Source organism: Geotrypetes seraphini, chromosome 4, assembly GCF_902459505.1.
Source record: "Geotrypetes seraphini chromosome 4, aGeoSer1.1, whole genome shotgun sequence".
NCBI classification, from domain to species: domain Eukaryota; kingdom Metazoa; phylum Chordata; class Amphibia; order Gymnophiona; family Dermophiidae; genus Geotrypetes; species Geotrypetes seraphini.
Window position 1 is genome coordinate 238,661,212 of NC_047087.1, and position 16,519 is coordinate 238,677,730.

Here is a 16,519-nt window from a genome sequence, read left to right on the forward strand (position 1 = left end):
AAGTTGTCAAACCTGATTGCATAGGCCCTGAAAAAGGGGAAGCCACAGGAGCCATGGCACCCCCAAAACTCCTAAAATGCCTCTCTGAAATCAAAATGGATATCTGTCAACAAATTATAACTAAATGCCTCCAAAACAGAACTCCTTAGGATCCGTGAAGAACACTGCAACTGTGCCCGTTCCTCATTACACAGGGACTCAACTATCATAACTGTGAAAGACCAAGTATGCAGCCTAGGAATACTCCTCGACTCCAACCTATTGCTTTCCAACTTCTCTCTCAGGTGGTATCATTCTCATTTTACTATCTGTGACAACTCCGAAAAATAAGGAACTACTTTTCTGAGTCTGACAGCAAAAAACATACAGCATCTTCAGTGTGTATAAAACACAGCAATCGGACTTCTAAAAAAACCTCCACGCCCGTGACCACTGTTCCCTCTAAGCTGTGCGCTTGTGCGCGCGCACACAACTTGCCGAACCCGTGCACACAAATTAAAATAGCGCGCACAAAAAAATAAATTTTTGCCTAAAATGATTTTCACTGCTAAAATGAAAATGTTGCAGAAGACCAGCTGTTCCGATTTCCCATTTATCACATTTATTGAAGCGCTATAATAAAAATTTTAAGTCATTCACATGATTCCGTTATCTTTGGCAGTTGAACTTGACACGTCACATGCCCCATAGGACCATAGCCTATGGCCCATAGGATATGAAACACTTCCAATTCTTTGACTTCCTGAAGTTCCGCCATATTGTTTATTTCGTGGAATCGTAGTGTGCAGTGTGGTATTGCGGTTGTATAACCACAAATTGAAGCTAAACTCGGATAAAACAAAATTCTTACTGCTTGAAAAGGACCCTTCCATAACAGAATTAGAAATAAATGTAACCAAATACCCAATACAGACATCTCTTAAAATCCTTGGAGTAGCAGTGGCAATTCTTATGTTCTTATTGATAGATAGATGCTGCACAATGCAGACTCAAATCAACAAAAACTACTCAAAAAGCATTCTTCACCATGCGTAACCTACGAAAAATAAAAAAATTCTTCAACAAAGAACAATACAGGATCATAGTCCAATCCCTTGTACTAGGACTAGTGGATTACTGCAATATCCTCTACCTACCATGTCCAACAAACTTAATTAAACAACTACAATCCGTTCAGAACACAGCTCTCAGACTAATCTATTCACTTGGAAAATTTGACCACATCACCAGTGCCTACCTAGACTCATACTGGCTACCTATACGAGCCAGAATCCAATTCAAATTATACTGTCTACTATACAAAGTAATAAACGGAACTGCACCCACCTACCTAAACAATCGCCTAAATCGAAACCTTTCACCCAGAATTAGGAGAACCCACACCCCATTCTCCTACCCACCACTCAAAGGTACTCAACGCAAAAAACTGTACGACAGCATCCTAGCGACGAAAGCAGCAAAACTTGACCCCTCCGTATCCAACTTATTGACCACAACAACAGACTTTAAAGCAGTGGCCTCAAACTCAAACCCTTAGTGGGGCCACATTTTGTAAGTACTTGGAGGGCCGCAGAAAAAATAGTTTATGTCTTATTAAAGAAATAATAACTTTGCATGAGGTAAAACTCTTTATAGTTTATAAATCTTTCCTTTAATAGTTAAAGGAAAGATTTATAAACTATAAAGAGTTTTACCTTATGCAAAATTGTCATTAACTATTTTTTCTGCGGCCCTCCAAGTACCCTATTTTTTCTGCAGCCCTCACATTTAAAGTTTAATATCTTTCCTTTCTCAAAACTGATACATTTCAATCACTATATTGAAAATAAAATAATTTTCCCTACCTTTGTTGTCTGGTCACTTTATTTTTCTGTGCATTTACCGTATTTTCGCGGATATAACGCGCGCGTTATACGTGATTTTACGTACCGCGCATACCCCTCGCGCGTTATATGCCTGAGCGCGGTATACAAAAGTTTTTAAACATAGTTCCCACCCCGCCCGACGCCCGATTCACCCCCCCAGCAGGACCGCTCGCACCCCCACCCCGAACGACCGCTCGCACGCGCTCCCACCCGCACCCGCATCCACGATCGGAGCAAGAGGGAGCCCAAGCCCTCTTGCCCGGCCGACTCCCCGACGTCCGATACATCCCCCCCCCCGGCAGGACCACTCGCACCCTCACCCCGAAGGACTGCCGACTCCCCAACAATATCGGGCCAGGAGGGAGCCCAAACCCTCCTGGCCACGGCGACCCCCTAACCCCACCCCGCACTACATTACGGGCAGGAGGGATCCCAGGCCCTCCTGCCCTCGACGCAAACCCCCTCCCCCCAACGACCGCCCCACCCCCAAGAACCTCCGCCCGTCCCCCAGCCGACCCGCGACCCCCCTGGCCGACCCCCACGACACCCCCACCCGCCTTCCCCGTACTTTGTGTAGTTGGGCCAGAAGGGAGCCCAAACCCTCCTGGCCACGGCGACCCCCTAACCCCACCCCGCACTACATTACGGGCAGGAGGGATCCCAGGCCCTCCTGCCCTCGACGCAAACCCCCCTCCCTCCAACGACCGCCCCCCCCCAAGAACCTCCGACCGACCCGCGACCCCCCTGGCCGACCCCCCCACCCCCCTTCCCCGTACCTTTGGAAGTTGGCCGGACAGACGGGAGCCAAACCCGCCTGTCCGGCAGGCAGCCAACGAAGGAATGAGGCCGGATTGGCCCATCCGTCCTAAAGCTCCGCCTACTGGTGGGGCCTAAGGCGCGTGGGCCAATCAGAATAGGCCCTGGAGCCTTAGGTCCCACCTGGGGGCGCGGCCTGAGACACATGGTCGGGTTTGGCCCATGTGCCTCAGGCCGCGCCCCCAGGTGGGACCTAAGGCTCCAGGGCCTATTCTGATTGGCCCACGCGCCTTAGGCCCCACCAGTAGGCGGAGCTTTAGGACGGATGGGCCAATCTGGCCTCATTCCTTCGTTGGCTGCCTGCCGGACAGGCGGGTTTGGCTCCCGTCTGTCCGGCCAACTTCCAAAGGTACGGGGAAGGGGGGTGGGGGGGTCGGCCAGGGGGGTCGCGGGTCGGTCGGAGGTTCTTGGGGGGGGGCGGTCGTTGGAGGGAGGGGGGTTTGCGTCGAGGGCAGGAGGGCCTGGGATCCCTCCTGCCCGTAATGTAGTGCGGGGTGGGGTTAGGGGGTCGCCGTGGCCAGGAGGGTTTGGGCTCCCTTCTGGCCCAACTACACAAAGTACGGGGAAGGCGGGTGGGGGTGTCGTGGGGGTCGGCCAGGGGGGTCGCGGGTCGGCTGGGGGACGGGCGGAGGTTCTTGGGGGGGGGGCGGGCGTTGGGGGGGGGGGGGTTGCGTCGAGGGCAGGAGGGCCTGGGATCCCTCCTGCCCGTAATGTAGTGCGGGGTGGGGTTAGGGGGTCGCCGTGGCCAGGAGGATTTGGGCTCCCTCCTGGCCCGATATTGTCGGGGAGTCGGCGGTCCTTCGGGGTGGGGGTGCGAGTGGTCCTGCCGGGGGGGGAGAAGAATCGGACGTCGAGGGGGGGCATCAGGCTTTCAGGATGGGGACAGGACTTCAAGGGGGGACAGGCAGACCTTCAAGGGGGGACAGGCAGACCTTCAAGGGGGGACAGGACTTCAAGGGGGACAGGCACGGAGAGGCGGGGCAGTGCACCGAAAGTCAGGGGCGGGTGAACGGTGAGTCGGGGCAACCAGAGGAGAGTCGGGGCAGTGCACCGAAAGTCGGGGTGAGTCGGGGCAACCAAAGGAGAGTCGGGGCAGTGCACCGAAAGTCAGGGTGAGTCGGGGCAACCAGATGAGAGTCGGGGAGGGCGAAAGGAGAATCGGGGTGGCCAGAGGAGAGTCGGGGAGAGCGAAAGGAGAGTCGGGGTGGCCAGAGGAGAGTCGGGCAGCATGCGCGTTATATGCCTGAGCGCGGTATAGAAAAGTTTTTGTACATATCATCGTGATTTCTGCGCGCTATACCCCTGTGCGCGTTTTACAATGGTGCGCGTTATATCCGCGAAAATACGGTAACTATGTTTCCAGGATCTTCTTGTCCTTTGACTGGTTTTCTCTCCGTCTTCACTTTCTGCCTTGCATCCATCTTTGGCATTAACTTAATATTCAATTTTTCTGCTTTCTTTTCAAAATCTACGTTTCCATGTCTTACCTTCCCTTCTATCTCTCTCTTCTGTCCCTATTTCCATGGTCTGACATCTCTTTCTTTCCTTTCTCTCCCTCCCTCCCTCCTTCCTTCCTTTCCCCTGGTCTGGCATCTGTCTCCATCCCTCCCCCAACTTTTTATTTCTTTCACCCTGCCCTCTTCTTTCTTTCTCTCTCTCTCCATGCCCCCTTTCTTTCTTTTTTTTTTTCTCCATGCCCTTTCTTTCTTTCTGTCTTTCTCTTTCCATGCCCCTTTCTGTCTGTGTCCCGTTTCCCTTCTTTCTTTCTGTCTCCCTGTCCCCCCTTTCTTTCTTTACTTCTCCCTGCCCTCCCCCAAGCCACCACCATTGGGGAACAGGCCACCACCACCGCAATCAGGTAACAGGCTGCCACTGCTGCAATCGGGGAACAGGCCAGCGCCGAGGTCTTAACTCTCCCTGCTTATCTTCCCCAGCGCGGGGCCGACCAATTCAAGCCACCCGACGTCAATTTTAACTTCAATTCTAACGTCGGGGAGGAACTTCCAGGCCAGCCCAGGCAGCGATTGGCTGGCCCGGAACTTCCTCCCCGACGTTAGAATTGAAGTCGGGTGGCGAGAATTGGTCGGTTCTGAGCTGGGGAAGATATGCAGGGAGAACTAAGACCTCGGGCGCTGGCCTGTTCCCCGATTGCGGTGGCTTGGGGGAGGGCAGTGGGAAGGGAAGCAGATTGGGGACCCCTGCTTTAGGCAAGGACAGATCACTTTAAAGCATTCCGAAAAGAAATAAAAACACTACTATTCAAAAAACATATTCAGTTAACCTAACCTCCCCCTCCTCCTATACCCTCTGCAAATTTCCCGCGTACTACCCACCCATCTGGTAACTTCCTCTCTACGTCACTAAATACAACTTGAAACCCATCCCACTGGTAACTTCTTCTCTATGTCACAAAATATAACCAGAAACCTCACTATGTAACTTGAAACCAACTATCTTCCAATGTAATGTAACTTCCTGGAAATGTCCAGTTATCTTCCAATGTAATCCGCTTAGAACCGCAAGGTACAGGCGGAATAGAAGTCACTAATGGAATGGAATGTAATGTAATAACTGCATTCGTTTATTAAATTGCAACCAGATATAACTCTTAAAATGTCTAAACCGCGAATGGTGAAAAGTGTAAAACGCAAGAGAGCTGCAACAGCTTTTAGGTCTGAATGGCTTGAAGAAATTGTTGAAACGGAGACACCGGAATCTCGAAATACAATGCGTGTTCGACTGTGTGAAATATTTACCTATGGCGAAGACGATGGAGTTGTGTGTTATTGTCAAGATGCCAAAGCAACTGGAAAATTCTTTACTGGAAAAATATGGGATGATGTTTGGAAACTGGACTTTCTGAAACGCCATCTATCAAGTAAATCTCATACCGACAGTATTAGGAAACTCAGAAGTAAAAATCAGAATTTAAGAGGGGGACTGGTAAACATGTTGCTTGAAAACCCAACCAAAAAAGAAAACAGGCAAATTAGTAATGAAAGGAAGCGTTCTAGTCCTGATGAAATTAAGGTTCTTGTCGACAGTGTTGTGCTGGCCATTAAGATGAATATCTCAATGCTCTCTGTTCAAGATATCAATGAGCACATGGCGAAGTATGTTAGTATACCTGATAGCTGGAGAAGCAAAAACTATGCGTTTGAATTTCTTGGAATTATCAATGGCATCGTGCAAGATGATCGTATGGCAGACATTAAATTAGCAACGTATCATATGTTGATGAAAGCACAGACATTTCTGTCAAGTACTTAATACTCTACTTTAAGTATCGGCCAGTCAATTCAAATGAGTATAGGACATCATTTGGTGGGATGCTACAGTTGGAAGCAGGTGATGCTACATCAATAGTAACAGCAATTAGGGAATTCTTTTTTTTATTTTTTATTTATGCAATTTTATAAAAATTCCAAGCATAAACATCTTGTACAGAAAAGTATGATCAAGACATCTCTGTTAAAATTAGTTTTCAAATCTGAAAAATAATTCACTCAAATTATAATAGGAAAAGAAAATACAGCTTCCCTGATCACACACAAGTCCTCTAAATTAAACTAGATCCAAAATTTAAAGAGTATCTTAATTAAATGCAAACGAATATAAAGAAGCACTTTAACTACTACTAATAACGAGAACTAATTTCCAATAGGAGCTGTTGTTACTTCATTCTCAAGGCGTTTCATTGAGATAAATCTTATCAAATGAGAAGGATCTACAAATACATATTTCAATGAACCATATCTAATAACACATTTACATGGGTATCTTAAAAAGAAAAATCCCCCAATTTGAGTCACTCCAGGCTTCAAATTTAGGAATTCTCTTCTTCTTTTTTGAGTCTCTCTTGAGACATCTGGAAAAATTTGAATATGGAGACCCAGGAAATCCTTGGATCTATTCTTGAAGTAAAGATTCAGGATCCAGTCCTTGTCTGGAGCCAAAGCCACAGTCAGCAGAAAAGTGGCTGGCGTAGCCACTTCTCTGTCCGATTGTTCCAATATAGCGGAAATATCCAATGGATGTTCCTGAGGTCCTTCATCTTTTTCTTTTTGAAGAGTTTGTGCTTTAACAGGAAGATAATAAGCCCTTGTAAGGGGAGGTAGAGAATTTTCAGGTATCTTGAGAATCTCTATAAAATATCGCTTTATCATATCTCGAGGGGAAACTGATAAAATCTTAGGAAAATTTACAATCCGCAGGTTATTAGCCCGAGTATTGTTCTCCAAAGCTTCTAATTTCCTCCTCATGATTATATTATCTTTAACCAGTAGGTCTTGATTTTGTTTAACAGTTATTAATTCTTTATTGGTTTCCTGCTTTAATAAAGATACATCTTGTTTTAAGGTATTAATTTCTTCTTTCTGAACTTTTATTTCTGTGTCCAAGTTTTTTATTTGAGGATTTAAAGTGTTCCCCAAATTAACTTCTAATGTGACTTGTGGGGGTTTTACCACTGAAAATGATTGTAGTTGTGTAATTAGAGTCTGTTCTTGGATCTGATTTACCTCCGTGAAGCCTTGTCCTCCTCCAGCACTTGGTGTCCCGGTTACAGGCAAAGGTGTCCCATTCAACAAGCCCTCCTGCATGCTTGCCTCTTGAGAGGAGTGAACTTCCTGACCGGATACACTCGACTCTCGTGGTGAGCTGGCTGCCTGTGGTTGTGGCTGGTGGGGTGGCATCCGTTCGTCGGGACTCAAAGAGATGTCGGGCCCTAGGGAACTCGTCGCTGCGATACTCTCCAGCGGTGATGTCCCTGGCGATCCTTGTTCCCGTTGCAATCGCCGTAGAAGTTCATCAATTGTAGCCGACGGGGGTACTAAGCGTCGGGAGGCAGCACCAGCACTTTTCCCCCTCCTTTTCGGCATTTCTTATCGCAGGTAAGAGCAAGATTCCAGGCGTCTGAGCAGCAGTTAATGAGTTGCGGCTATCTTGGATCTACCATCTATTTGATGCCGCAATTAGGGAATTCTATAGGAAACATGAACTTGACCTGAATAAAATGGTTATGTTCACCTCTGATGGTGCCTCTGTTATGTTGGGCAAAATAGATGGTATTGCAGCACAGCTGAGAAAAGACATTCCTCATTTAGTGCAGCAACATTGTGTTGCACATCAGGAAGATTTGGGACTTTCAGATTCATGGAAAGAAGTAAAATTGATGAAAGAAATAGAAACTGTAATGAGAATTGTGTACAGTGTTCTGTCAGTCTTCTACTAAACGATGCACATTTCAAGAAATAGCAGATGCATCTGAATGTGAATCAATTGCTTTCAGACATCTGAATGAAGTGCACTGGTTATCTAGACACTTTGCACTTAAAGCAATTATTCGAAATTATGATCCCCTGTTAAAATATTTTGAAGAAGACAAAAGATAATGATCCTATTGCAAAGTACTGCTATAAGAAGCTGAACAGTGAACAATTTCATATTACACTTAAAGTTTTGAATGATGTCTTATCAGAACTGGCTTCCTTAACCATGGCATTTCAAAAACGTGGTTTGACACCATTGGAAGCTTATCATCTTGCACAGGGTAAATTGAACAAACTTCGAATGCAATACTTAGGCGACAAGGTTAAGTGGAGTGAAAGTTAACAGTCTTCTTGACAACAGGATGAGGTCTGGAGAAAAAGTTTCAGTGGATACTAATTCCATATTAACCTTCATCAACATCCTATGTTTGCATCTGGGTGAAAGATTTCCTGAAAATGAAGTTGAGGAATGGTCTGCTTTTGACTGTACAGCAATATCACAATTCGACTTTGACTTCGGAAATGGACATATCAGATCTCTTCGTTTAAAGTATAAACAATTTCTTCCAGAGGAAAGTGTTATTATTCAGCAATACAATGACTTAAAATTCCTTGTTGCAGAAAAAATCAAAAGTAATCTGATAAACAGCTTTCCAGATATGATGAAATTTGCATTTCAGAATGATCAATTTGCAAATTTAGCAAAATTGATGGACATTGGTGCCACATTCTTAGCATCTAGTTCAGATTGTGAGCGTGATTTTAGTCTAATGAACAATTTGAACACTAAACAAAGGAATTGTTTACATTTAGAGCATTTGGAAATGCTGATGCGTGTTAAGAGTCACCTTCAAGATGAAGGCTCAACAGATCTTGACAGAATTTATTCGGACTGGATAAATATGAAAGATCACAGGGAAAAACTTTGAAAATTAAATTGCTGTTATTTTCTAAATTTTAAGTAAAAAAGTACAATGATACCTTATTTATAGGTAGCGCTCAATGAAACATTTCAATGAAACATAATTTATGTTTATTGAAATGAGACTTTATGTTACATAAAGTGTAACTAACATAAAGTGTAACTAAAATTACATTGTGTTTTCATTAATTCATACTAAACTCAAAGACCTGCCCATAAATGCCCATAACTGAACTCCGAGCCCTCTGGCAATCATTTTTATAGCACACACAAATTTAGTTTTTCTTTAAAATGTGCACAGATGAAATTTTTTGCACACACAGCCTATGAAAAATTAGAGGGAACATTGCCCGTGACCCTGTCTCTCATGTTCTATTTTGGCTCACTGGCTGTCCATAGCCAAAGGGCCTGATGCTAGTGTTCAAAACCTTGCACAATAAGGCTCTAGGCTACATGATGACTAAGCTTCCTCCATACATGCTGAACAAATACCTCCACTCCCAGGATGAAATATGACTCAAAACGTCTCCCTGTTCATGCCCTTTAACTGCAAACCGCCAAACAACATTCCTACTCCCACTTCATACTGAGCCACTGCCCCCAAAGATCAGATCCCTTAAAGCAGTGCTTCTCAACTCAGTCCTGGAGTACCCCATTGCCAGGTTTTCAAGATATCCACAATGAATATGCATGAAAGACATTTGCATATAATGTAGGCAGTGTATGCAAATCAAGTTTATGCAAATTCAATGTGGTTATCCTGAAAACCTGACTGGCAAGAGGGTACTCCAGGACCAAGTTGAGAAACACAGTCTTAAAGGATTGAACTTTAGAAAAGCAATAAAAACATACCTCTTCACCTAACTACCCTGCCTAAGGCCGATAGATTACAAAGAAATATTAATGTATATTGGTACTTGGATCCTTGATATATGTCACATAAGAAAAAATTTATACTGATAAATCCTGTAACTATGTCAAATTTATTCTGTAAACTATGTATATTGGTAGTGTCAAATTAGGATAAAACTTATTTTGACAAACCTTACTCTGTAACTGTGGCAAATTGTAACCTATAAAATCTATACTATGTATATTGGTATTAGATCCCTCCCTAGTAAGTGTCGAATTAGGATAAGTAAATACGTAAGTAAGTTTCCATCCAAAGTCCAAGGCAACAAGTTTCAAAGCCCTGGTTCAGCAACACCTCCACCTTGTGATCCTTTCACCTTCAGTAGCCTCAGCTGAGCCTCCTGCTTGAGGGGGTAGAGCTTGGTCATAACTCTGGCTACCTACAAAAAAAAAAATCTGGTGCTCCTCATTCCATTACTAGTACCAACAACACAAATGAAACAGTAACAACAACACAAGTGTGATAGAAACACATTTCTGGATTTTTCTAGCAATCACCCTCTAATACTTACTACATCACAATTTCTTAGGTATAGATGCATTTGCTCGGATTTGTTTGATTTCAAACAGCAGAGTTCAAGCCTTTCTCATCGGTTACAGGAGAGAGGTTATTCATCTTGAGTTATCAAGAAAGCTTATAAAACAGCTAAGCACACTAATCGGGACTTATTTATCCCAAGTGACTGTTCTGTAGACACACAGGCAATTACACATGTTACAATATTCTCCAGCTATGAAGAAAGTAGTGCATTCTATACGCCAACATTGGAGCATAATCAATACAGATCCTGCATTCGAGAATTCCACTTTGAGGTTAGCATTTTCCCGTCAAAGGAACTTTAAAGAGCTATTAAGCCCTTCTGATGCTTATCCTCAACAACACTGGGTTCAAGCCTCTGATGTTTATTCTCAACAACACTGAGCACAACACCACCAGGCACAAGCTTTGGGGAGTCATTCCAGGTGTAATACCTGTCAGATCTGTGACATAACAATTGACATTAATAACAGTTTCCATCATCCCTCTAAAGGGAGAGAAATTTTTGTACTTTATAAGACAACATGTCTCACTAGTCATGTGGTAAATCTACTTATTTGTCCTTGTCTTAAGATCTATGTGGGGCAGACTTCACGTCCCCTAAAGTCACATATTACAGAACATAAGAGCTGTCTTAACATGAATAAATTACAAGCCCCAATTGTGTCCCATTGTCTTGAATATGATCACGTGTTTAAAAACCTGAGATGCTGTGCAACAGATTATATACATGAGAACCGTATGAACAGGAGACAGTTACTTTTACAAACAGAATTATTCTGGATCCATACTTTAAATACTGAGGAGCCTGGGGCTCTTAATTCCTTCACTGAGTGGTATCATTTGATTTTAACATATTAATAAAATAATTTCTCTCCTGTGAGTTGTGATTTGTTAATATTTGCCCCTCTCATATGCATCTGGTTTATGTTCTACGGTATTTTGTGAACTGTGAGGTGATTAGCTTTGCTATTGATTGACAGCTTACAGACTTAAAGAGAGGATTATTTAGAAGGGTGGGGTGTCCCGCGCTCTATGTTTGAGGAGCAGCCATGATGAGATATGGAGTTTTCTGGAGAAGCATATGACAGCATCAAAGACTATACTATGCTGTTATAGCTACGGAATTCAATTTGGAAGGAGAGAGAAGTATGTATTTATATATCCTTCCAAGGGAAGAACCAACACCTTCACATCCTGAGGCAGCTAGAATTTAGTGAAACGCTGGCCATCGTCGGTGTGCGGTGGATTAAACCTTAGATAAGTACTTCTCCATCTTTGTATTATTCTGTGGTGACTTGTTCTACACCAGAAGCTCTGCATTGCACAAGGCCTTTTTTCTTGTTTAAATAATCACTTGAGGAGGTTTTTTAAGATGAAGTAACTTTACCTCAGTGTAGTTCTCCATTTTTAGTTGCATTATTTGCTGGTGGAGGAGGGGTTCTGAGGCTTTTTCCTATCTCATGGGAGTTTTTGGTTTAGAAAGTTGGCCTAGGTGCTGGATCTCTGGTGTGTGAACATCGCCAGCATTATTGCATATTTTTCTTGGAAAACAAAGTAATGCTCGTCATGAGTATATGTATGCTGTGATACTGTTGAGGGTGTGGTTGTGTGTGGTTTCTCATTTCATTTCCACACTCTTCTGAATGGATTGGGGGAAATATAGACATTTGACTACTTCCAAATGGCTTTCAAAATGGGGTCCAGCTTGGGTGTTTCCGATGTCTGAGCCTCTTCAATTCCCAGGAACGTACCGCCTGTAAAATGAGGTTAGCCAGCACACCAAACTGCCAGGCAGTCAGAATACCGCAGCAGTCAACAGTTGTCACTTACACCACCATCCCACATAAGCTTAGTTTTTGCACATGCTTGTTTCATATGCAAAAACTGGGCACGCACAAGGTGCTGGAGTCAGCGGCAGAAGCCACTGCTGCTGACTACCACAGTGTTCCGAAAGCCAAGGGGTTCAGCAGACTGAGGTTGTCTTCGATCAATGGGGTTTGGGGATCCCTACTAGCTACATCAATGGTGCACCATTGCTGGGTGGGGCTACACAATAATGCCATTGTGTTTTGACAGCCCAGAGTTTTGGCGGGCTGACAATGTCTTCAGCTAGCAGAACTTGGGAATCTCTACCAGCTAAGGTATTCAATTTAAGTTTGATGAGGGAGTGAAAAAGTGGGGTGGGGTGGGGAGACAGAGAGGGAATTTGTCATGCACATTCATTCCACTCCTTGGCATGCTTTATGCTGACTCCATTACTGGCAGAACATAACCACTCGTCCAGACTAGTCTGGTAAGGATGTACAGGAAACAGGAGTATATCATGCTTTCTTTATCATGTAATAGTATATTAGATACCTAGTATCACACAGAAAAAAAATATATTGCTACCTCAAATATTTTCTAGTTGCAAGAGCCTTACCAGATTACATATGGTGGTGGTTTTCCCTGTTCCAGGCATGCCCACAATCAGTGTGTAATCCTTTGAAAGCAGTACCCGTTTCATTGCCTGCTTCTGAGGCTTATTTAAACCTATACACAAAGCAAGAGGAACACAATGGTTAATGCATAATTTCTAAAAATAACTGTTTCACCAGTATCAGCATCTCCTTCTCCTAAATCTGTATGAGCACCTTCCTCCTTTACTTTGAGGGTGGGGAAGGCTAGACCTGTAAGCTGAAAATGGGGAGGCCTAAATTCCCATTTCTGCATAAACTCCCTACCAAGAGGATTTTAAGGTAGGTGGAGGCTTTAAAAAAAAAAAAAAAATCATTTAAAATCCAAGATGGCCACCACTAGCAAAATCATACCAAAAATGGCCCATGGAAACTCCCCTAAAGCACAAAAAATGCAGGGAAAAGGGTTTTAGAGGTGGGGACCTTGGCTCTGACTGCAGAAGCCTTCAAATTTCACTTTTGGAGTCCCACCTCCCTGATTTTTCCCATAGGCTATAAAAGCCTTACTCACTTTGCCATGTTTCTGTCTGCTTCAGCTTAGGAGTGCAGCTGGGACAAATAGAGAAGAACTCTGTCTCACAGGTTCATGGGACAAACTTGGTCTTCAGGCTGCCAGTAGGTACTGTAGAAAGCATTGCTGTGAACTTTACATTAAGTGTGCCAGGTACATATCTCACCTTAACCCCCATACATTATATGGTGAGCCCTTAAAAACCTATTGTACCCACCTGTGTACCACCTCAATAACCCTTATGCCTGCAGGTGTCACCTATTTGGCAGTATAGTAGGCTTTTGGTGGGCTCATACTTTCCACCACAAGTGTACTAGTTAGGGTGACATATGGGCCTGGCTCCCCTTCTCTGTAGTCCACGGCACTGTTTACCAGGCTACTCCAGAGACCTGCTTGCAACTCTACTAGGACAGGCCATAGTATCTGCAGCTGTCATAGAGACAGATATGTATTGTTTCAAGCAGATATCTTAGGGGGGGGGGCATATTTTCATCCGTTCAGTGGTCATCTGGTCAGTTTGGGTACCTTTTTGGCCCTTATTAGTTTTAAAAACAGGTCTAGCCCAAAATGTCCAACTTCTGCCCTGGACGTTTTGTAAAATATGTTTGACTAACGTAAAACGTCCAAATACTAAGCCCATCCAAAACACAACTAACACGTCTCCTTAAGATTTACACACACTGGAGACAAAATGACCAGAAAAACATCTAAAGTTAGTTTCAAAAATGCCTACTTGGACGTTTTGACTAGTAAGATGCCCAAGTGCCAATTTATGCCTTCTTTTGGACATCTAGATTTTTTGAAAATGAGCCTCATATAGTCTTTAGGGCAGACGTGTCAAACTCTGGCCAGCAGGCCAAATCTGGCCGCAGTGAGTTAAAATTTGGCCCACCAGACATTTTCAACTTTATATTCACTTGCATCTGCCTTCATTTGATCTCCTCTTCAAAGCAGCCTGCTGAGGATCGCTGGCCGGCTGTAGCGAACCTCGCAGGCCATTGTCAACCTCGGTAGCACATTCCCTCTGATGCGATCCCGTACGTCAGAGAAGGGGCGGGATCGCGTCAGAGGGAACGTGCTACCAAGGTCGACAGAGGCCTGCGAGATTCGCCAAAGCAGGCCAGCGATTCTCAGCAGGCTGCTCTGAAGAGGAGACCAGGCATGAAGAGCAGCAGCAGCAGCCGTTGCCAGCTGGTCAGAGGAGACCAGGAAGCTGGGATGGAGGGAGGGTAGGAACGGCAGGCCAAATATGAAGGTGAGACCGGGAAGAAGGGGGGAAAACATGCAGGCCTTTGGGACAGGGGTGGGCCCTGGTGTAGAAGTGCCCAGAGGGAGAGAAGGAGGGGTCCTGACGTGTATGTGCCGGACTGAGGAGTGAGGGGAGAATAAGGATACAGACATTTAGGGACACAAATGGGGATAATGGATACTGCAGGGAACAGGGGGACCAAGAAAATGCTAGATCAGGGGTGGGTGAAGAATGACAAAGGGAGATCATAAGCATGGAGAGAGGGAGTAAGGACACAGAGTGGATACTGGACATGTGGGAGGGAAAAGCAGGGAGGAAAGAGGAAGATGCTCAATGAAGAGGGACAAGAGAGGAAATGCTGAACTAAGGAAGGGAGGGATAAAAAGAGAGGCTAATAAGAAAGGGAATATGTTTGCTTGGAGGGAGATTGGGGTGGAGTGGGAAAGAAATAAAACAGAGGAGAGAGAAAGAGATGGTGAGCAATGGGATGGAGGGAGGGAGGGAGGGAAGGAACAGAAAGAGAGAGAAGTTGGATACAAGGGATGGTGTGGAGGGGGATAGATACTGGATAGGAGGGTAGTTGAGAAGAGAAATGGAGAGATGGTGGACCCTGGGGTGGTGGGGAAGGAAGGAGAGATGCTAGATGAATGGGTAGTTGAGAAACGGACAGATGGTGGATCTGGGATGGAGGGGTCCATTGCTGCAGCTGCAAATATGGACACACAAAAAAGGAAAGATGCCAGACCTCCGGGGGAGGGAAGGGAAATGGAAGGGGAGGATAGAAATGAAAGATGGATGGTTAGCATGGAGAAAGAAGAAAATGACAAATGAGTAGGAGATCCTGGCAATCAAGTTATCAGAAGACAACCAGAACCTGGGACCAACAAAAGGTAGAAAAAAATAATTTTATTTTCTGTTTTGTGATTACAATATTTATTTTGTTTACACCACAGAGCCAGTGTGGGGTTGGAGACGTTGTAATCCTATATTTATGGGGGTCCTTTATTTAGGTACACATTTAGCGTGCACTAAATCAGTTAGCATACCTTAATAAAAGGACCCCTAAATATCTTAATTAAAAATTTGGTCCGCGACTTAGTCTTTTTTTAAGATTTCGGCCCCTTATGTGATTGAGTTTGACACCCCTGCTTTAGGGGTACCTCACTTCCTGAGATGGACCTGGATGCCTCTCTAGATGGCGTCAGTCATTTCTTAACTTAACACTTTCTAACCTATTTTCCTCTTTTCTTTCTCTTATGCAATTGCAATTCTTGTCTGTATTTTGAGCATATTATGATTATAAACTGCTTGGATAATATACCACCCAGGAAAAACTAAGGGCTCCTTTTACGAAGGTGCGCTAGGGGCTTAACACGCGGAATAGCGTGCGCTAAATTGCTGCGTGCGCTAGCCGCTACCGCCTCCTTTTGAGCAGGCAGTAGATTTTTGGCTAGCGTGTGCTAATCCGGTGCGTGCGATAAAACTGCTAGCGCACCTTCATAAAAGGAGCCCTAAGTCAAATCTAAGCTTGTAACTTGGAAACTTGAATGATGTTTATATGCTCTGAAAAATTACAAATCAATAGCAATACATTTCTCAAATTATTTTCTAATATATAAACTTCATTTCATTGTAATATTATTTCCCTACCAAATACTATAATCTCACCAGTACTTGTGCTTGAAAACAATTACTACAGGTTCCTCTCTCATAAAATCTACTTTCTACATGTCACAAAGTTGATTAAAATGCTGCTTTCTTCATCATAACTAACAGAGCCTGGAAATTCTTTAGAATCACTCAAATAGAATCAAAGCTAGTATATGTATAATTATTTAAATAACGAAAGATCATATTTTACCTTGAAGCAAAATAGCCTCTGCACACATGGATCTCATCTAATGAAAAACTAAAAGCTACGGTGTTTGTTTGTTTGTTTTTTACAATAGCTAATTTGCATTTGAAGTGACAGAAGTT

At 44.1% G+C, this 16,519-nt stretch overlaps 1 protein-coding gene across 2 annotated transcripts in view; it reads right to left on the reverse strand.

Annotated features, from left to right (window-relative positions):
* Nucleotides 1-16,519, reverse strand: part of DNA2 (DNA replication helicase/nuclease 2) — a 93,258-nt gene that overhangs the window by 31,529 nt on the left and 45,210 nt on the right. For both annotated transcript variants that reach the window (XM_033942266.1, XM_033942267.1), the window contains one exon: nucleotides 12,749-12,858. In XM_033942266.1, coding sequence (XP_033798157.1) covers nucleotides 12,749-12,858 — 110 coding nt within the window. The remainder of the gene's footprint in view (nucleotides 1-12,748; nucleotides 12,859-16,519) is intronic.